Source organism: Oryctolagus cuniculus, chromosome 18 (assembly GCF_964237555.1).
Source record: "Oryctolagus cuniculus chromosome 18, mOryCun1.1, whole genome shotgun sequence".
NCBI classification, from domain to species: domain Eukaryota; kingdom Metazoa; phylum Chordata; class Mammalia; order Lagomorpha; family Leporidae; genus Oryctolagus; species Oryctolagus cuniculus.
The window spans coordinates 40,745,624-40,767,022 of NC_091449.1; the positions used below are offsets into that span (position 1 = coordinate 40,745,624).

Here is a 21,399-nt window from a genome sequence, read left to right on the forward strand (position 1 = left end):
GCTGTGAGACTTTGACCAAATCCCTTTCAGGGCCTCGGTTTACCCATCAGTAGCATGGGCACCCTACTTCCTGCCTTCCTCCTAGGAGTGTCATGGCCGCTAAGTTAGAGAGCATGTAAAGTGGGGTTCCTGTGCCCCCTCAAGGAAAAGCAAAACTGGGGCTGACAGTGTGGCCCAGTGGGCTAAGCCACTGCTCGTGATGCCGGCATCCCGTATCAGAGTGCCGGTCCGAGTCCTGGCTGCTCCACTTCCCAACCAACTCTTTGCTGATGGGCCTGGGAAGGCAGCAGATACTGGCCCAGGTGTGTGGGCCCGTGCCCCCATGTGGGGGATCTGGATGGAGTTCCAGGCTCCTGGCTCTGGCCCAGCCCCATCATGGTGGCCATCTAGGGAGTGAACCAGTGGGTGAAAGATTCTGTGTGTGTGTGTGTGTGTGTGTGTCCCTCTCTCTCTGTCACTCTGCCTTTCAAATAAATCAAATCAGTCTTTTTAAAAAAGAAAGTCCAGAATGGACCCAAGGCCACAGCCCACCAGGCAGCGGGTCCCAACCTGGGGCGGGAGGTGCCGAGTGTCAGGTGCACGAAGTATTACGGCTCCTGCACTGGGGGGTGCAGCCTCCATGTCTGGAGCAGGTGCCCTCTCCCCTTGCCCCAGCACACAGAAGGCTTTCTGCAGGAGGCAGCCCAGGAGCCACTGAGGCCGGCCTGCGCGGGGAGGCACCACCCAAACAGGAAACGTGGGCTTTGCCCAGGGCGCTGGGAGGGCTGGGGGCACTCGGTGAGGGGCGGCTGTGGGCTGACTGCCCTGGCTCCACTCCAGGTCACGTGCTACGACTATGACAACGATGGGGGCCACGACTTCATCGGCGAGTTCCAGACCTCGGTGTCACAGATGTGCGAGGCTCGAGACGGCGTCCCGGTGAGGTGACCCCAGCAGGGCAGGGAAGGGGCCCGGGGCTCGGAATCCCACATCTTCCTCCTCTGTGACCTTGGGCATGACACACAGTCTCTCTGAGACTCAGTTTCCCTAATCTGTCAGTTGGGGCAAAGGCTGGGGTGGGCATTGAGCATTGAGCTGCAGTCGTAGTGTGGACATGCGGTGGGCAGTCAGGAGCTGTCTGGTTCCTGGGCCCTCAGCCGGACGTGACGTGGAGGCTTTGTCTGCGCCTCCCACCATTTCTGGGTGTGGACATCCAGAGAGACTCCCTGGAGGAGACGCCAAGGCTGGGGGTGGGGGCCGGATTCTAGGGCCTGGGCGAGGCTGAGCTTCTCCTCCGCCCGTGTTGCCCAGGTGGAGTTCGAGTGCATCAACCCCAAGAAGCAGAGGAAGAAAAAGAACTATAAGAACTCAGGCATCATCATCCTGCGCTCATGCAAGGTGGGGCCGGCGGGCTGACCGGGAGCTGGGAGCCAGGGTCGAGGCCACCGCAGAAGGGACAGGCAGGGCAGCGGCTCAGCAGCCAGCAAGGGCCGGGTTTCCATCCTGGCTCTGCCGTGTGCTGGCTCTGAGACCCGAGGGACCCCTCTCAGGGCCTCAGTCTCCCTCTCTGTAGAATGGGTGTTAATGAGGTAGGGCACCTAGGGAGTGCCCCATACATGTTCCATGAGATGACCTGCACAGGCCTCTCCTGTTGGGAGCTGCCACTGCCTGCTCTGTGACTCATTCAGTGCATGGTGGACACCCAAGGGGCAGAGGACATTAGGTGGGGTCACCTTGTCCTCTGAGTGAAGACCCCCATGGTGAGCTGGAGCCACTTCGGCCCAAAATGGCAATGAAGCTCACCGAGCAGTGGTCAAGTGGATCAGGGGCCAGCGTGTCTACTGGCCAAATACCTGCCGGCTCAGGCAGGTCATGAAGGAGGGCAGCCCGGGCCCCGGGGCGCGACTCTCAAGAGTGTGTATAGCACTGCTGGCTGGTCCAGGCCAGGGTTTCTGTGAACCTGCTGTGAGGTCGCAATGCAAAAGCCTTCAGGGGTGTCTGGCCCGGCAGTTAGTAGTCTGGCTGGGCTGCGTGCATCTCATATTAGAGTACTAGGGTTCAAGTTCCAGCTCCTGACTCCAGCTTCCTGCAGGTGCAGACCCGGGGAGGCAGCAGGTGAGAGCTCAAAGCTCTGGGTCCCTGCCACGTACTTGGGAGACCTCGGCTGAGCTCCAGTCTCCTGGCTTTGCCCTGGCTGAGTCCTGGTCCCAGACATTTGGGGAGGGAACCAGTGAGCAATCAGATGCTTGCTCTCGCCTGCTCTTTTTCTCTCTGCTTCTCAAAGAAACAAAAAATTTTCAAGCAGGTGCAACGTCAGGTCTTTTTTTTTATTTTTCAAAAATTTATCTTACTTATTTGAAAGGCAAAGTTAGAAACAGATGGGGAGACAGAGAGAGATCTTCCATCTGCTAGTTCACTCTCCCAAATGGCCACAATAGCTGAGGCTGGGCCAGGCCAACGCCAGGAGCCAGGAGTTTCATGTGGGTCTCTCGTGTGGGGGATCCTCCACTGCTTTCCCAGGTGCATTTGCAGGAAAAGCTGCATAAGAAGTGGAGCAGCCAAGACTTGAACTGGCACCCATATGGGATGGCTGTGTCACAGATGGTGGCTTAACCCACTACGCCACAGCGCCGGCCCCAAGTCCTTGCTTCCGCAACTTCCACATTTCACATCTTTCTTTCACAGTTTCTGGCACCTGCCTTATTAGCTTGAACTTCAGTAGATTTATTTTGGGAGGAATTCTTCTAAACTCCCCTCAAATGGCGAGGCCAAGATTCTTTGTCGGAAAGAGACGGAGAGCATCCGAGCAAACAGAGCTTGGTTGAACCGCGTGATTAGGTCAGAGCAGTGGCCTCGGCCGCACAGCCTGTTCCCTCTTTGTTAAAATGGGAGGTCAGCGAGGGCTGGGAGGAGGTAAGACCTAATAGCAACCAACTGAGACTTTCTCTGCTGTGTAATTGGTGGGTGTAATTGAGCCTGAACTCTGGGAGTCATGACGTGTGTGTGTGTGTGTGTGTGTGTGTGTGTGTGTGTGTTCCTCACCCATTGTTCTGAGAGATCGGGATTTTGTCGTAATCGGATCAGGCCCCTGCACTGTTCTTGGCCTCCTGGGCCCTATGGAGGCTTCAGGATTGGAGAAGCTCCTCCCCTCTGGGTGTTCATGGCCTGTGTGGCTGAATCCCAGAGACCCACTGCCTCCCCGCTGCCTTCCAGATACACCGGGACTACTCCTTCCTGGACTACATCCTGGGCGGCTGCCAGCTCATGTTCACCGTAAGCCTCTCCCCTCTGCCCCCCACCCCTGCAAAGGCCTCGTTTCTGGGCTTAGGCCGTCAGTGCAACAGGAGAGACTTGGGGTGAACTTCAGGAAGGACTTCCCTGGGTGGCCCCAGAGAAGAAGGCACAGGTGGTTTAGCCCTGTGGGTGGGCCTGAGTCAGGCCCCTGGCTCCACAGCCCCCACAGAGAAGGCCAGATTCCTCCCCACTAGACAAGGCCTTCCAGCCAGGCCCCCACCTGCCTCAGCTGCTGCCATCTTTCCCCCGGCCCACATGGCGCCCCCCACACTGCTTCTGCCCGCTCGCCCCTGTGCCCATCTCTGCTCCGTCTTAGGACTGTGCATGTGCTGTTCCCTCTGCCACCGCCTCTGGGAACCCCTCCCCTGGTGCTTCCTCGTTCCTGGGTGCCCCTCCCAGCACCTGTCCCTCTCTGAAGGGTCTTGGGCATTCCTGGCTTGTCCCAGGTGCCCCACCGTGGGGACCGTGAGTGCCACGGCTGGGTAGTTTGTACCTTTTGCTTCTGCTCCAGCCTCAGCCTCTGGCACGGCACCTGCTACATAGCAGGGACTTGGTTATTAGCACACATTGCCTCGCCACGCCCCTCGCTGCCGGGGCTGGAGGTCCTCGCTAGAGGATTGGCCTTGACAACCTCTAACCCCACTGCTCACCGCCATCCCCTCCCTGGAAGAGACCAGGCCCCCCTGTTCCTTCCACGTGGGTCCCTTCATTCAGCAGATGTACCCTGAGCACCTCCTTGAGCCAGACTCCAAACCGTGCTGTCCTTGACCTCCAAGAGCTGGCCCCCCAGTGGTGTTATGGGGCTTTGGGTGGGCAACCCCTCCTCTCCCACCCCGAGGGGGCCATCTCTCCCCCAGCTTCCTGCTCCTCATCATTCCTTGCTGGACTCACCTCTCTCTGCTTCCCCTCCAGGGTCTGGGCTGGGGTCCCCTCAGGGCTGAGCAGGTGCAACCCCGACCTCTGCTCTCCCATCAGCCCCAGCTCCCTGTTGAGCACTGCCCTGCGTGGCCCAGGCTCCTGGCCGGCCTGTGCCTCCCCTGCAGTGAGCAGCCAGCTATCTGTAGGGACAGGCACTGTCCTAGCAGGTAGCCCAGGGCCCCTGGGTGCTCTGAGGGACAGTGGGGAGATGACTTGGGTGAGGGTTGAGCTACCTAGGAAGGCTTCACTGGGGCAGCGGCATCTAAGCTGGGCCTGGAAGATAGAGAATTAGAGGAATGGCCTAGCTCTTTATACAGAAGGGATCTTGTGACTGAAGCCTGGAAATGGGAGGGAGTGTGGGTAGCAACAGTGAGAACAAGGAATCGGACTTTCAGCTATTTTTGCGGCACATCTGGGCAGTGGATTTTATGCTTGGGCAATGGGGAGCCACAGATGGCACTAGAGCAGAGGAGTGGCACAGTCAGACAGTTTCTGGCTCTCAGACCATCTTCAGACCAGTGGGTTTCCTGTGTCCCATCGGCCCCTCCTGGTCCCTGGGGCAGGATAGGGAGCTAGGGTCTCTGGCACACTGAGGGCCTCTTACCCATCTTGCAGGTTGGAATAGACTTCACAGCCTCCAACGGGAACCCCCTCGACCCTTCCTCTTTGCACTACATCAACCCCATGGGCACTAACGAATATCTGTCGGCCATCTGGGCTGTCGGGCAGATCATTCAGGACTATGACAGGTAAGCTGGGATCAGCCAGGGCTCCATCCACACTGGGAAGCTCAGCTTTTCAAAGCAAAAGGGACCCAGAGATCATCAGATCTAGGAATGACCAGCACATGGCACACATACTATTATTGCACCTTCCTATGCCTGTGGCAGACATTGCTAATAAATTACAGAATTTTTAACATCTGAATCCAGATTCAAATGGGATCCTTCTCAGGTAGTCAGTAAGAAAACGTGGATGGAAGACAACTAAGTCTGCAGGGGTGAAGGCGGGTGGGGAGAGGCCCCGTACAAGTGTCTCACAGTGTTCTCTCTTTTCTCTCTGGTTAGCGATAAGATGTTCCCAGCTCTAGGATTCGGGGCCCAGTTACCCCCAGACTGGAAGGTGAGTGGAGTCACTCAGGGCTGAGATGGGGCTGTTGGCAGTGACTCTGGGATCTGGGGCTGAAGGGTCCTGGGCCAGGGCCTGGACCACACCCATTTCCAGATACCAGGGGCAGCACAGTTATGGTCTCTGCTCCCTGGAACGCATGCCGAGTGGGGAAGACAGACAGGGTTGCTAGCTTTAGAAAAAAAAAAAATACAAGACACCAGTTACACTTGAGATTCACAGTTTTCCAGTATGTTCTGAATGTTGTGTAGGGCAAACTTACACCAGAAATGATCTGTGGTTTACCTGAAGTTTGTGTTTAACTGGGCATCCAGTTGTCTGTCTGCAACCCTCAAGACAGACAGTTGCCATCCGTACTGAAGTAGGGGCAGCCCAGGCCTGAAGGCAGGCCAGAGGAGGGGACCCAGCCCAGCCTGGAGCCATCAGGGAAGGCTTCCTGGAGGAGGCCAGGTCTAAGCCAAGAGGGGAAGGGTAAGTAGGAGTTGATGGGGCAAGAGGGTTGTTGGGGCAGAGAGCAGCCGGTGTGCAGCCGGGGAGGCAGGCAGGCCAGAGGAGCTGGAGGAAACTCAGAAGGTGGGGTGCCTGGAGCCTCCCAGGGAGGTGGGCAGTGGGGGCAGCGTGGGTGTCAGGGTCAGATAGACACCCCAGCTCTAGCTACTGAGCAGGACTGGTGGGAGAGAGTGGGCAGGATGGCAAGGTGGCGAGAAGGGACCCTCGGGGGACAGGACTGGCTGGGTGACCAAATGGATGTGGCCAAGGAGGCCACCCCTATTTCTAGCTGGGCATGCAGGTGGGGAATGAGCTGGGGAATGGGAGGGGGCAGGTGGCTGGGTGGGGGAGATGGTGAGGTGGGAGGTCAGGAGAGAGTGGGCCAAGGGTCAGCTTCCAGAGCTCAGGGGAGGGAGACAGAGGTATGGCCGCCAGGGCGAGAGTGAATGGAGCTGCCTGAGTTGGGGGGACCCAGGCAGGGTGAGTGAGGAACTGGCTCTGAGAGCCGGAGGCAGAGACTGGGTCCGAGGGACCTGCGTGGGGAGGAAATAGGGGAGGGGTGGCACGGAAGCCCCTGGAAAGCAAACTGATGAGAAGTGGCTTTTATTGGGCCCTTGGAAGGTTCTAGACACAGCTCTGCCTTTGTGCCCAACTTCACTGAATCCCCACCCGAAGCCCATGAGGTAGGCCCTGTTAGGACCCCGTGTGGCCGAGGAGGCTGAGGAATCTCGCCGCGGCGGGCGGGCAGGCGGGCTCCGTGGGGCCGGGTGCTGCCTGGGCCGGGGGAGCTCACCTGGCTGACTCGGCGAGGGCCTTCCCGGTAGTGCAGGCAGCGTGGGGAGGGGAGTGGAGACAGCAAGTGTGCAGGGCAGCCAGTTCTTTTTTTTTTTTTTTTTTTTTTTTTAAGTTTAATGTGCTATTTTAGAGACAGGAAACAGAGAGAGAGAGGGAAGGAGAGAGAGAAAACCCATCTACTGGTTCACTCCCCAAATGCCCAGACAGCCAAGTCTGGGCCAGGGCTGAAGCTGGGAGCGGGGAACTCAGCCTGGGTCTCCATCATGGGTGGCAGGGACGCAATCCCCTGAGCCACCACTGCTCCTCTGGCAGGAAGCTGGGGTCAGGAGCTGAAGCCAGGAACAAACCCAGGCCCTGTGGTGTGGGAGGCGGGCGCCTGAACCAGCAGCTGCACGCCCGCCCTGGGCTCCGCTCCTGCAGGGCAAGCGGGTCAGAGATGCGGGGGAGGAGCTGGGGGCTAGTTTGGGCCTATACTAATTTTCCAGACTCTCGCCTTTTACAGGCACCAACACGACAGGCCGTGTGATAATGTTGATTTACAAAGAGAAAATTACACAAACACACGAGGGTTTTATTTAGGGAGAGTGGGCCAGGGAAGGTCAAGGGGAATTATCATACCCTGCTCTGCTCGTCCTAAGTCCACAAGGAGCAGACAGCAAGCTCCCGTTCTACCTGGCTTTTTGTGAGTGTTTCCATGAGACCACCTCCACATCCCAGGTAAGAGGAAGTACTTCCGGGGGAGGGGTCACCTGATTGACAGGTGGGTGAACATGGCAATGCATAGTGAGGGAGATGTAGCTTCCAGCTCCTGAACTTAGAATTATCTAAGCTTTCCCACATCGCCTGAGGCGGGGGGTGGTAGGTGCCTAGCAGGGTATGAGGACAGGCCTGAGACGGGGGCTCAGAGAGGAAGCAGCCCGCAAGACCCAAGGCTATGCAGCCAGGGCAGGACAGATTGTTCCACTTTACAGATGAAAAACATCGAGGCTCAGAGCCTCCAAGTGACTGCCCAAGGTCAGGTTCACCACCAGGGGCCTGGCTTCCCACTGGACAGATGGACTCTAGTCCTCATTCTCAGAATCTGTTGCCTCCCCTGTGGGCAGCCTGTGGGGCGTGGCACCGAGGGCTCAGCCAGGGCCCCTGTTGTCTGCCCTGCTGTGCCACGCGCTGTTTCCAGAATGCCGTGTCCTCTCCAGGGAGGACAGTTGTCACCTAGAATGTCAGGGAGTGGGTCTGGCTCCGGGGCAGGAGGGGTGGGCATCCCGGCCCTGGATGCCGCCCAGTGGGCAGGGTGAGCTGGGGCGGCCAGGCCCAACACGAGCCCGTTGCTAGGACACCAGGCAAGAACTCGGTTGAATGAGATGTTTTCTCGAGCGACAGCCTCCTTGTGAATGTCCCAGGGCAACTCCGGACGGGGAGACTTGGCCAGGTGAGAGTGGGTGGTGGTGGTGCCAAGATTCACTAGAACTGGGCTAGGAGAAGGCCAAGCACGGCCCACCCCCTGCTGTGGGAGCCGGCCAGACCTGGCCCCTCCCCCTCTTTCTCATTCTAACTTGCCTGCCACAGGAACCTTCTTCCCACTCCTTCCCACCTCAGGACCTTCGCACATGGCCTGTAGCTCCCTTTCCCTGGCTGGCCCGGCAGCTTCTCGGCCTGGGGCTCCCGCTTGCTGTCTGGGAGGCCTCTCCTGAGTGCATTCACATGGGGGCCTCTCCGCCCTGCCTGGGCACTGTTGGCCCAGACAGTGATCTGTTTGTGAAGTCTGAGGGAAGGTGCTGGGCCCCAGGACCGGGCACACAGTGGCCGTGCAGTACTTGTTTGCTGACAGAGTGAAGCTGGGGCACGGTCCAGTGCCTTGGGCAAGCACAAGGGTTGGTTCTGGGTTGGACGGAGTTGGTTTTGACGAGCGAGCCAGGCTGGAGGGCGGGGGCCCCGGTGCCAGCCCTATCCGCCGCCCCTCCTCCAGTTCATCCCCGAATGGTTGTCAGCGGATCCGGTTTGGGCCGGTTTGGGCTGCTGGCATACAGTGGGCCCCCTTCTGAGCACGTTTGCTTACTGTTGAGATGGGGAAAGCCATGGCAGCCCCTCGAGAGCGGCCCCTCCTGGCGTCCCCACACACGGTGACAGCAGTGCTCCTTGGCCCCCTGTCCTTAGGAGTTCTCTGCCCCACTCAGGGACTCTCGCGGGGAAGGGGCAGCAGCAGCCGGGCCCCCAGAAGAGGCTGGGGGATGTAGGCAGTTTGGTGTCCTCTGGTGAGGGTGATGGGAGGTGGGCCTCTGTGGTCCCACCCAGCAGCGGGGGTGGGGAGATCAGAGGCCCAGTCAGGGGCTAGGGTGGGCGTTCAGAGCATTTGGGCTGGCACTGGGCAGAAGCCGGGGCCCAGGCTCGGGGGCAGGAGGCTTCCAGCCTCGCGTTTTCTCTGCATTTCAGGTCTCCCATGAGTTCGCCATCAACTTCAACCCCACCAACCCCTTCTGCTCAGGTGAGTGTCTGCCCTACACCTGCAGCAGATGTGGGCGTCTCCTGGGAGGAGCAAGGGCCCAGGGTACAGGCTTCTGCCCCCCTCTCCTACCCCTCCCTGGCACGGACGCTCAGAATGACAGGTGGGGAAGAGCTGGAGTTTGGAGTCACACAGACCTGGGTTCAAGGTCAGCCACTGCCTTTTCTCGGCTGCAGCGCCTTGGAGAAGTCACTGTGCCTCTCTGGGCCTCTTCCTCCTCCCCCTCCCCAGGGAGGGGTGAGAGCTGCGTCACTTACCCTCTGGGCAGTCAGGGAAGAAAGACAGGAAGCCCTGTGTGAACCAGGAGGAGGCAAGAGGCTGCCCTTCCACATCTGCTCTCACCTCCTGTTCACCTCCCTCCCATCCTGAGGGGACTGGCCCAGCTCTGCGGCCGAAGACAGAGACACCTGGTGGGGCACCGGGTGAACGAGGGGCGGAGGAGTGAGTGTGCTGTCTGTGCTCATGCCGCCCCAGGCCTAAGAGAATTTCTGAGCCTCCTAGATCAGAAATGTGGAGGAGAGGGGCCCTCGGAGGGTCAGGAAGAGCATGGTCCCTACCAGCAGGAGACCTGGGCTCGGGCGGAGCACCTGCCTCCCCTGGGGATAGCCAAAGCCAGCCAGGCTTGTACTCAGAAGGGAGACCCACCATGCCACCAACTCGGGGACGATCTGTGACTTGGAAAGCGTGGCCTGGCCATCTCAGCTAGAAACGTGGCCCTGTACTCTGGTGGGGTCTGGCTGGTTTGGGGTATGTTCCCAGGGACATGCGTCCAAGGTCAGGTGGGCCAGCCTCATGTCTGGCCTTTTGGACAGTAGGATATTTGTTGGCTCATGACGGTAGCCACTCAAAAAGCTCCTCCGGTGTCCAGGGGCCCTGTGCACATCTGCAGCTCCCCGGCCTGAGCAGAAGCTGTGGTGTGTGCTTCTGGGTGGCTTCCCGGCCACTGCACACTTCTGCCCCACACTATAAATCATCAGTCCACTGACAGACAAGGAAACAGCCCTGGAAAGATGAGATACCTCGCCCCAGACCCCACAGCTAGGGAGTGGCGAAGGCAGGATTCAAACTCAGGTCTATTCAGGGCCTTAGGCTTTAAATCCCGGGCCCCATCTGGCCATGGCAGGTGTCCTTTGGTTGAGTCTGAAGTAGGTGCATCAGAAGCAGCAGAATGAGGGCAGGTGCAGGGTTGGGGGGGGGGGGGTCTGGTCTAATCTGGACTCTTCCCCCGGGCAGGCGTGGACGGCATCGCCCAGGCATACTCGGCCTGCCTACCCCACATCCGCTTCTACGGTCCCACCAACTTCTCCCCCATCGTCAACCACGTGGCACGGTTTGCAGCCCAGGCCACGCAGCAGCAGACGGCCACAGTGAGTAGGCACTCGCGAGCACAGGCGTGCTGGCACTGGTGGGACCCTGCTGCCTGACCAGGGAGGGCTGGCTGTACTGGAGTCCGCCCTTCCTACCCCACCACCCTCCCCAGGGCTTGGCTCTTGATCCTACTTGAGACCCTGTCTCTGTCCAGGCCTCAGTTTACCTGCAGTGTGGTAGGGGGTTGGAGCAGGTTGATTGGTCCTGGCTTCCTGGGAGCTCAGACTTGAGAAAGCAGCTTTGTTCGTGCTTAGCAGGAAGTCGTGCTCTGATCAGAGGGTGCACCTCGCAGGCGGGGGTGCGTGCTGCTCCAGGGACAAGTGGAAACCAGCAGATGGCGATCCCTGAGGCCCTACTGCTGACTTTTCTGAGCTACCTGGCTCCAATCAGAGCAGCCCCAGCCTCACACCGAGGGCTGCAGAACTGTCTGGCCGTGGCCTGGCACTCAGGCACTAGGCGAGTGGCCAGCCTGAAGCTGCCAAGGCTGCTGTGAGTGTGGTGTCTGGAACATATGGAACGTGGCCTTGTTGGGCTTCTGCATCCCCAGTGCTCCTTGCTGCCACCCTCCTGGCACCGGGGCCAGGCAGACTCCTGGGCAGGCCCTACTGGCAGGGCCAGATGCCTGTGTTGGGGTCACTAGGGTCACCTTGCCCACCTCCCCAGTATACCCCATGACCTGCCCCAACCTCGCTGTGCAGTGGGGGGTGAGGAATCTTCTCCGCCCTCTCTGAGCGCAGTCCCTCCACCTTGGCAAGTTTGCTAACATTCCTTCTGCCTTTCCCTGACCCTACAAATAGGACTTCCCAGTCCCTGTCCCCAGACCCGTTGCTCAGGCTCAAGCCGTGGCTCAGAATTGGGTACCCAGCCCCGGGCAGTGGTGGGGGAACCTGATCTGGGGCTGAGGAGATTTGAGGCCACTTCCCTCCTGGCCACCATTCATGGGGAGCCCTGGACAAGCCCCTGCCCCTTCCTGGGCTTCCACATCATTCAAAGGAAAGAGTTGCTGAAGTCCCTTCTGGAATGTTCTTTTCACTCTACTCCAAAATATTATCCTGGACTTGCCCACCTGCCTATTAGAGCCAGCACGCTTCTCACTGGGTATGGGAGCCACCCCTCACGGCTCTAGTCCTCTACAGGAGGGTCTGACTCAGCCACTCCTCTGCCCAAAACCCTCCACAAACTCACCTGTCTCCTCTCCATTGCTCCACCCCTTCCTTCACTCATGAGAATCCCACCACCCTGACTCCACCATGTTCCTCAAACACAACGTGGAAGCGTCCATTTCTCACTCCTGTAACGAAATTCCTGGAGCAGCTGACTTTAGAAAGAGGAGAGGTTTATTTAGCTCACGGTAGTGCAGGCTGAACGTCCAAGCAGCGTGGTGTGGCTGCAGCGAGGGCCCCTCGGCCGTGTCCCACCCTGCATGCGCAGGAGCAGGCGATCACCAGGAACCCCTGAGAGCAGGAGGGGCCGCCCTGGAGAACTGCCAGGGGCTGGTGTGAGAACCCTGCACCCCAGCAAGACCCAGTGTTACATCACCATTGGGACGCCCGCATCCTGTATCGGGGGCCTGGCCTCCTATCCCAGCCTCATGCTAATGAGCACCCTGGGAGGCAGCAGTGATGGCCCAAGTAGCTAGGTCCCTGCCACCCACGTGGGAGGCCCACAGTGAGTTCCGGGCTCCTGGCTTCAGGCTGGTCCAGCCTCAGCAGTTGCGAGCATCTGGGGAGTGAACCACTGGGTGGGAGACTTCGGTCTGTCCCTGTCTCTCTGCCTCTTAACTAAATGCAAATTTTTAAAAATTGAACCCTATCCAAACCGCAGCACACAGCAGGCTGTGGCCATGCCGAGGCTGTGCTGCCTCCGCAGGCTTTTCCCGCCCCTCAGGGTCCCCCCCAGTGCCACCTCCCCAGAGCAGCCTTCTCTGCCACCCATCTGACCCCCTGAGTCTGCTGCCTTTTCTGTCTGTTCCCATCCTATCCCTGACGAGAGTCAGCAACGTCTTGTTCACATTCTCCATGTCTGCTTGTCTGTGTGAGTCTCTCTGCAGGGGCCCCTCGGCCCCAGGGGGCTGGGACTCTGTTCACCGTCATCGTCGTCGTCATCATCATCTCTCTGGGCTTGGCCCGGGGCCCGGCATGTGGCAGGTGCTCCTTCTGCTCCACGAACGAATGGATTTAGGTCAGCCCCTGCCATGGGCTGTGCACGGTGCCAGGCCCAGAGGGCATGGACGAGACCAAGGGAAGGGACCGGGTCCATGAATAAGGGGACTCTGGAGACTGCCAAGGGGGGGGGGGGCACCTGGCAGGGGGCAGCTGGAGGTGGGCTTCTGGGAGGTGGCAGCAAAGATAGGAGTCGGGGCGGGGTGGGGAGGCTTTGGAGGTCTGGGAAGGCAAAGCCTCTCCTGATCGGAGGGCAGTTGCAGTCTTTGCAGGGAGCGGGAGCCACAGAAGCAGGTGCCAGGGTTTGAATCCTGCCCTGCCTCCCCCTTGCTCGCTGTGTGGCAGGAGCAGATCATCTACCCCCACGTTCTTTGTGCAGTGGGAACACCAATGGGACCCACAGTGAGACAGCAGTCTTAAGGTGAAATGAGATGACACAGAGCCTGGTTAAAACGACTTAAAGGACTAGAAAGGACAGGCCAGCAATGAGTTCAAGGAAGAGCATCCCAAGGCAGAGGGATCAGCAAGCACGGAGCCCTGAGGCAGGGAGCAGGTCGGAGGGCAGGGAAGGAATGGTGCTTGTCGTGCCGCGGTGGGAGTCTGGTCAGTGGAAGGCTCTAGTCCCAGCCTTGACTGTGGCACTGAGACTGAGACAAGTCCCTTCCCTTCTTTGAGCCTGTTTCTCTTAGGAAACAGTAGTAAACCTTGGGCTGATGGGAGGACCAGAGGCGATACGAATGAGAAACCTGAACTGGGAAAGGCCTGGGAGGTACTTTGTGGTTTTTTTTTTTTTTTTTTTTTTTTTTTTTGCGGTTTATTAAAGATTTATTCTATTTGAAAGGGAGGTAGTGACAGAGAAAAAGAGGTCTTCCATCTGCTGGTTCATTCCCCCAAATGGCTGTAATGGCCAGAGCAGGCCCAGGGTGAAGCTGAGAGCCCAGAACTCCATCCTGTCTCCCACGTGGGTGGCAGGGGCCCAGGCACTTGGGTCATCCTCTGCTGCTTTCCCAGGCCATTAGCAGGGAGCTGGCTTGGAAGTGGAGCAGCCGGGACCCAAACTGGTGCTCATACAGGATACCAGGTCACAGATGGTGGCTTAACCTGCTGTGCTACAACACCAGCCCCTGTTTAGCTTTTACTTATTATTTTTAAAGATTTTATTTATTTGAGAGGTAGAGTTACAGAGAGGGAGAGACAGAGACAAAGGTCTTCTATCTGCTGGTGCACTCCCCAGATGGCTGCAGCTGCCGGAGCTGGGCAGATACAAAGCCAGGAGCCAGGAGCTTCCTCTGGGTCTCCCACACAGGTGCAGGGGCCCAAGCACGTGAGCCATCCGCTGCTGCTTTCCCAGGCCATAGCAGAGAGATGGATCGGAAGAGGAGCAACAGGGACACAAACCAGCACCCATATAGGATGACAGCACCGCAGGCAGAGGCTCAGCCTGCTACACCACAGCACTGGCCCCACCTGTTTTGCTTTTTAAAATCAATTTATTTGTGAGATGGAGAGAGCCCATCTGCTGGTTCATTCCCCAGATGCCCACAGCAGCCAGGATTGGGCCAGAGCTGAAACTAGGTGCTGGGGACTCAGTCTAGGTCTCCTACATGGGAGGCAGGGGCCCAGTTTACTTGAGCCACAACCTGCTGCTTCCCACAGTCTGCACGGGAAGCTGGGATGAGGAGCCAGAGCCAGGAACTGAACCCAGCTTCTCTGAGGTGGGATGCCAGTGTCTCCCCTCGGTGTTCTCAATTTCTGGAGGCACTGGGGAGGGCCTGGTTGCAGAGGGTGAGTGAGAGGCAGCTTTCAGCCAGTACCCCTCCCACTGCGAGGCCACGGCCAGCGTCTTGCCCAGTCTGCTCCCTGCCTGAGCTGGCCTCCAGGCCTGTGTTGTCGTTCTATGGGAAAAGCCCAGGGTGGGGAGGAGGAATGCAGCCCAGCACTGAGTTCCTGCCAGGGCTCTTTGACCTGCTGTGTCTGCTGAGCCAGGGGCAAGACCAGGCAGGAGATGGGGTCCTGGGGACAGGTGGGCCCTGCCTGCTGGACCCCAGGCCTGGAGCCAAACCTGTGTGTTTACATGTTCTCTGAAAAAAGGACTTGAAGCCCAAGCAAGGGACATCTAGTTCTGGTTCTCTGGACACTTTTGTCTTCACCTGGTCCTCCTGGCCTGGACGGTGGGGTAGCAGGTGGGCAGCCTCTGGCTCCCTTGTCCTTGGTAAGCTCTGTGGCACACCCAGGCTGTGTGACCCTGGGCGATTTCCAAACATTTCTGGGCTGCAGGAGTGGGGTCAGGGGATCTCTAGGCCCCTCCCGCTCTGATGTCCAAGGGTAGCTACAGCCATTCTGCACCCCTTGCCTTACACCATCCCTGGTCTCAGCGTGCACCAGAGGAGGGGGGTGGGACTGCCTAACGATTCAGCCTCGAGCTCTTGTGTTCCAATCCCAGCTCCCTCACTTCATGGCTGTGTGACCCAGGGCAGGTAGCTTAAGCTCTCTGAGATTATGGAAACAACACCTGCCTTCTAGAAGCACTGTGAGGACTTACACAGATGGATGCAGAAATCATTCGGCCCAGTTTCCGGCACACAGCAAGGGCTTCCCTGGTGGCTCAGTCTTCCGGGGACACCTCTTGGGCTGGCGTTTGGTGATGCTGAGCACATAGAGGCCCAATGCAAAAGGAAGTCATTTGCAGATTGCGTGATGCTTTTGTTCAGTTGTTTTTTTGGTTTTGGGGGAGTGTTTGGTGTGGCGGCACCCTCCTTGTCCCCAGACATATGCACACACAGGCACACCCACGTACAGGAAACGGAGAGCAGGTGGTGGAAGAGTCTCTCTAGGCAGGCCTGCACGCTCCCATTCATTCCCTCAACGCGTCTTTACCGAGCATAGTTCTGCCTAGCACTGGGGAGACCATGATGAGCAAGAAACAGCCTCTGCCTTCCCCGAGCCTGCAGGCCGCTGGGGAGCCAGGCCGGCAGGCACCAGCCATGGTGCAATGTGATTAAACCTACGATGGGAGTACAGGATCATCAAGGTGGCAGCTGGCCCAGGGAGAGATCAGAGAGGCTTCCAGGAAAAGTGACCTCCAAGCTGAAGTGTGGAAGAAGCTTACGAGTTAGCCTAATAAAGGATGTGTGTGTGTGGAGGGTCCCAGGCAGAGGGCACAGCCTCGGCAAAAGCCCGGAGGCCTGGTGGGTGGCGCGAGTGAAGGGAGATGGACATTGTAGGAGGGTGAGGGGGGCAGATGAGGCTTGGGAAGCCATCGAGGATCTGGATTTTTCTCTTGAGGGCTGTGGGGAGCCCCAGGAGGGCATAAAGCAGGTTTGGATGGGGTCCACCACTGTCAAGGGCCTTCGTCATCCCTCTGCTTCGCCCATAAGTCCCGGGCCTTGCTCTTCTTGTCCCATTCCTGGTTGGTTACCTTGGCATCTGGTGTCCCAGTGGAGGGAGAGCTGGAAAGCAGCCGGCATCCGGGGTTTCCCCACCACCTCCACCCACAGGGCCCTTGCAGCCAACTTCTCACAAATAAGCTACGGAGTAAGTACAGCTTCCCCCAGACAGCCTGGAGCTGTCCTGGTCAAGTCAGTTTCTTATCAATTGAATCACATGCTAAATCCATCAGGGGAAGTAACAATTGACAGTTCTAGAAACCCGGAGGACCTCTGGGCAAGAAGAGAGCCTCTCCGTCCTTGGAATGTGGTGGGATTCAGGCTGACAGCGAATGGCTGTTTCTGGCACGGAGACCCGAGCATGGGCCTGGGAGGTGCAGTGTGAGTGTGTGTGTGTGTGTGTGCGCACGCACACGTGTGTGCACCTGCATGCGAAGGAGGGACTGCCTGGAGTGCTCGCTGTGTGGACAGAGGAGTGTCGCGGGGAGTGCTCCCAGCAGCGACACAGTTTCTGGCAGGGAGAACCTTCTGCCTGGGACAGAAGAGTCAGGGTCGTGGAGCTGTGGCCAGGAAGGGTACACAGAGCAGAAGGAATGAAACCAGGAGACATGGAGGTGGCAATGTTGGGGGTGCCTATCCCAGCCCACCACACCTGCCCCCTCCCTCTACCCCCTCCAACCTGTCTTAGGGGTGGGGCTGTGGACCCCTGGGGCTGTAACAGGCCTTTGAGGCTCCTGGACAACTGTGTCTCTGCCCAGGCTGGGTGAGGAGCCCAGGAGTTGTTTTTTTGCCTTTATATTTCCACTGCCAAGGCTGGCCCAGGCTGCACACTGACTCACAGGCTGGCTGGGTGGGAGCTGAGGCCAGGCACATGGACCCCAAACATTATGGCTGCACGTGGGAGTGAGGGCTCAAGTCCAGTGCCAGAGCCCCAGGCCTCACTCTGTCCTGAACGTTCAGGCACTGGGGTGCTGGACAAGAGGAACGCTGCCTCCTGCCAGGCCTCGTGGCTGGAGAGATGCTGACGGGCCACCGAAGCGTCCGGGCATCATGGAGAGCCCCGCCGTGCGGTCGGCCAGACTTCGGTTTGAATCTGGGCCGTCTGTGGTCTGTGGAGCCTTCAGGAGACACTGAACCTCTCTGAAGCTGTCCTGTCCTCTCTAAAAGGGAGGGTCCCACAGGGCGTGTCTGTGTGGACACTGCTGCCCTGTCGCCGTGGACTCCTCACCTCTCTGTTGGCGCCTGGTGACCTCCGTGGGGAGGAAGGCTGCACAGCTAAGAGGGAGGCCCAGGCCTGAGCCCTCCACGCCTCCTAATCCAGGCGCATGGCTGATTGAAACGGGAGAGCCCAGGGGCCGCGTAGGGAGGCAGGTGGAGGCCTGCACGTGGAAGCTGGAAGGGGCTTGGAGACAAGTCCCACCCACTGAGTGGCGTCAGACCCAGGGCGAGCATTCCTTCCTTTCCTCATTGCCAGGCCTCTTAGTGCCCCAGAAACACTGTCCTGGACTCTCCCTGGCAGGATGGAGCTGGGGTTAGAGGACCTGGGGCGGGGGCCCTAGAACAGTGGTGGGCTGTGCAGGGACAGGGTCTGATGGGCTTACGATGCCCCCCAGAGCTGGAGATGGGGGGCTGGCAGCAGCAGCCCTCCACTGTAGGATTCAGGCTGCCATCTCCATGGCAACAGGTATCCCCAGCCAAGAGATCGGTCTCTTAAAGGCACAGTACAAGAGCTGGACTACTGCTGCCTAGAGCTAGGTTGACAATGACAGGGTCCACATCTCCCCAAGGCTCACCCTCCAGTCTGAGAGACTGTAGTCTCTGCAAGTTTCCCAAGGAGCAAACGGCTTGGCTGGATGAGAAGGTGGCCAAGTGCTGACCGGGAGCCTGGCTCAGTTCTGCCCTCCTCAGCTCCACGGCCTTCACTAGTGCAGCCCCAGGTTCCTTTTCTGGCAACAAAAAGGATCAGAGCAGAAGGCAGCGAATATTAGGATCCCAAGGCTTTCCTGTTTACTTCCTGGATGGGGAAAACAGTTTCCAGAATGAACCCAAGGGTGTGAGGACAGAATGAAGTTGACGCCGAGGTCCTGGGCCCTCTGCCTGCGGGTCGCCCATGGGCTCTCCCGTCTTCATGCACCGCCCTCTCCCCTCTTCAGTCTGAACTTGTTCACACGTCTCCCACACCAATCATTCTGTGTTTTTGTGCTTAAGTAATTTACAAAGTAACTTTCTATCCCACTGGAAATGAAGACTCAGTATCACTTGCCATAAACAGAGGGTAACAATAAAAATAAACACTCTTTGCTGGTCCTGGAGTCTGGCCAGAGGCCACTGCCTCCCAAAGTGCCCAGCTCTCTGCCTTCTCTCGCTCTCGATGAAGGAGGTGAGCAATTGTTCGAGGGATGTTAAAGACGCAGCGGTACCAAACCAAGACTTCCTCCTGGGCACGGTTCCTGGCATCGAGAGACCACTCCATAGCAAGCACCTTTCCCGCCATCCTCTGTGTGATGTTCACAGCCACATCTGGGGGCACCCAAGGCCGCTTGTTGCCCAACACAGTCCCTCACGCCCAGGGGCCCTGACGACCTGGCTCTCGGTTCCTGCAGGGTGTTGCAGATACCGGGGCTGAGTTAGGGGACAAGTGGACCACAGGTATCCCCAGAAGGGGAGTCTTAGCTATCGGGAAGGCAGCTGATGGAGCCACTGCCACTGTCGGGCATGTCATTGAGATAGGTGTGTGGCAAGTCTCACTTCACAGATGAAGAAACTGAGGCACCGTGAGTTCAGTCAGTTGCTGATCCTACAGTGTAGCAGCCGGCAATGCCAGACCTTGCATCTGCGACTCCCAGACTCCTCAACAGGGGCGTCTAGGATGGCACATAGGGCAGAAGGAGAGCACTGTGCTTCCCAGTGGCTGGGATTCGGCTGCAGCGGCATCCAAAGGGTTTGGGTGCTGGGAGGAGGAGGGAGGGAGCAGGGGTCTGAGGCTCCGCTGACCCCTGGCTGACCCCTCCCCCCACCCCTCCGCAGCAGTACTTCATCCTGCTCATCATCACAGACGGTGTCATCAGCGACATGGAGGAGACGCGGCACGCCGTGGTGCAGGCTTCCAAGCTGCCCATGTCCATCATCATCGTGGGCGTGGGCAACGCGGACTTCGCTGCCATGGAGTTCCTGGACGGGGACAGCCACCGGCTGCGCTCCCACACAGGGGAGGAGGCAGCCCGGGACATTGTGCAGTTCGTGCCCTTTCGAGAATTTCGCAACGTGAGTGTGGGCCCAGGCTGGGGAGGGGCAGTTACATCACCCTAGCAACCAGAGGTGAAGATGAAAATCTTGGGGTTGTCTGGCCCAGTGCTAACCTCTTCCACCCTCGGCTCCAGTGACTGTACCCCTGAGGGCTACCATTTGATATTAGGTCAGCCTCCTTTCCCTAGAGCCCTCTGTAGGAGAACTGGTAGCCTGGCCTTATTTGCAGGGACCCCAGGTCTGCCCACAAGGAGCCTGGGTTCGGCTTGCAGGGCCCAGTCTCTTGGATGCCACCCCTGCGCTGCCACACTGGGGCCTGAGCACCACCTCCTGCAGCTGGAAGAGCACAGATCCCGGGAGGCAGCCTGGGCAAGAACCGAGCGCAGGGCCTCACGTCTCTGCCCGTATCCTCCGGGTCTGCCTGCGATGGCTCCATTCTTTCCCTGGAGCATTAGCCCCCTGAGGACAAACGCTGGGCGTCGGTCACCACTTCTCACAGGGGACCATGACTGAGCCCCTCCACGTGCCTGGCCTCTGGCTGGCCACCTGGCAGTGGACCAGTCACGGCCCGTTTATACGGGCCAAGAAGGTGCTTTGGATGTGTGTGCCAGACAGATGAGTAGGCTGCACAGCTCGCCTCCACTGTCTTTCCCCTAAAAGCCTCCCACAGACAAATTCAAATAAAATGTCACTCCCAGGAATCGCAAGTGCTCAGGTGGAAGTTAGACTTAACAAAGGGAAAGGAGCTGCTTAGTGGTAGATTTCATGCATGGACTGGGGTGAGCAGAGCTGGTTTTAGACAGCCCCGTGGCCCTGGCCTTCAGCCCTAATGTCCTGCATGGACACCTGCTGTAACAACTGTCTGGGATGGGGTCGCTCACAGCTTCTGTGCCCGCGTTAATCCTTATTCTCTCTCCTGCCCACCCTACCCTCGGCCCTGCAGGCAGCAAAAGAGACTTTGGCCAAAGCTGTGCTGGCAGAGCTGCCCCAGCAAGTTGTACAGTATTTCAAGCATAAAAACCTGCCCCCCACCAACTCGGAGCCCGCCTGAGCGCCAGTGCCCGGTAGCAGCATGCGGCCGCCGAACCTCCCGCCTCCCGCCTCCCCCCCCCCTGCCCCGCCCAGCCCCAGGAGCATGCACTGGCCCTGCAACCTTGCGGGTGGCCTTTTAAAGCCCATCCACTGTTTCATTTTTTACAACTGGACCTCCACCCCCAACTTCCCCAGCCCAGCTGGGCCTCCTTTGTTGGAGTCAACTGATGACGCTTTCAGGCCAAACTGTCTTCCTTGCCTCCTCTCCCCACCCCTGCCATTCTTTAAGTATTGAATGTACTTTGTATAATTTTAGTGCGGTTATTATTGTTATTAAAGAGAATAAAATTTTTACAATCACAACTGGCTTTTTCCAAGTAACTAGCTGCAGATGGAAAGGAATACGTCCCTGGTGCATACTTGGTGTCGCAGTCGGTGCCCAATCCCTGCTCTGTTTTGTTTTGCTTTTGAACACTGTGACTGTGATCCGTTTGCTATACTCAGGGTAATAAAGGCGTCTCGGACGTCCTCGTGTCAGCTCCTTTCTCAGCTGGAACCTGACGGGCTCACCCATCTGGGAAAGGAAATGAACAGGACAGTGCCCTTCCCCGCCAGCACGCCTGAGACGTTGGTCTAAACAGTTCCGCTTGGGATCTGGGTTCCATATGGACAGTGATGACATCTGTGAAACGGGCCCAGAGCTTGGCAGTGTACACACCTGGTATCTGTGGATGAACAGAATGCACTGACCCCACAGTGTTTCTGGGAGGCACAGTGTACGGGTCCAGCCAACACCACACCCCCTCCAATCTCCCTGCCACTTCTTCCTCTGTCCTGTGCCTTCCCACCCCACAGCTGGACAGCAGCTGCTGCCACCCATTTGCAGACCTCCTTCAGGTCTCCCAGACGTTGTGGTCTGCAGTGTGTGAAAGCCTTTTTGGCCTCAGGAGCCTAGACAGGGCTGCCTCTGTCCCTGCTGTTTCTACCAACCACATGTTCCAGGCTCAAGTCCAACTCCACGAAGGCAGCCAGGGAACCAGTCTCGGATCCCGGCCCATCTCCCACTTCCCTCCTTCCACATTGCATTCCTCTCTCCCCTTTC

The 21,399-nt window shown here is 58.4% G+C and overlaps 1 protein-coding gene across 4 annotated transcripts in view; it reads left to right on the forward strand.

Annotated features, from left to right (window-relative positions):
* CPNE2 (copine 2) overlaps window positions 1-20,660 on the forward strand; it is a 41,922-nt gene extending 21,262 nt beyond the window's left edge. For 3 of the 4 annotated variants that reach the window (XM_051846794.2, XM_070061954.1, XM_051846797.2), the window contains 9 exons: window positions 820-918; window positions 1,291-1,377; window positions 3,193-3,252; window positions 4,807-4,940; window positions 5,259-5,313; window positions 9,034-9,085; window positions 10,337-10,470; window positions 19,047-19,283; window positions 20,209-20,660. In XM_051846794.2, coding sequence (XP_051702754.1) covers window positions 820-918; window positions 1,291-1,377; window positions 3,193-3,252; window positions 4,807-4,940; window positions 5,259-5,313; window positions 9,034-9,085; window positions 10,337-10,470; window positions 19,047-19,283; window positions 20,209-20,316 — 966 coding nt within the window. In that variant the 3' untranslated portion in view covers window positions 20,317-20,660. The remainder of the gene's footprint in view (window positions 1-819; window positions 919-1,290; window positions 1,378-3,192; window positions 3,253-4,806; window positions 4,941-5,258; window positions 5,314-9,033; window positions 9,086-10,336; window positions 10,471-19,046; window positions 19,284-20,208) is intronic. The other variant, XM_051846795.2, reaches the window with a different exon arrangement.
* Window positions 20,661-21,399: the final 739 nt, after the last annotated feature.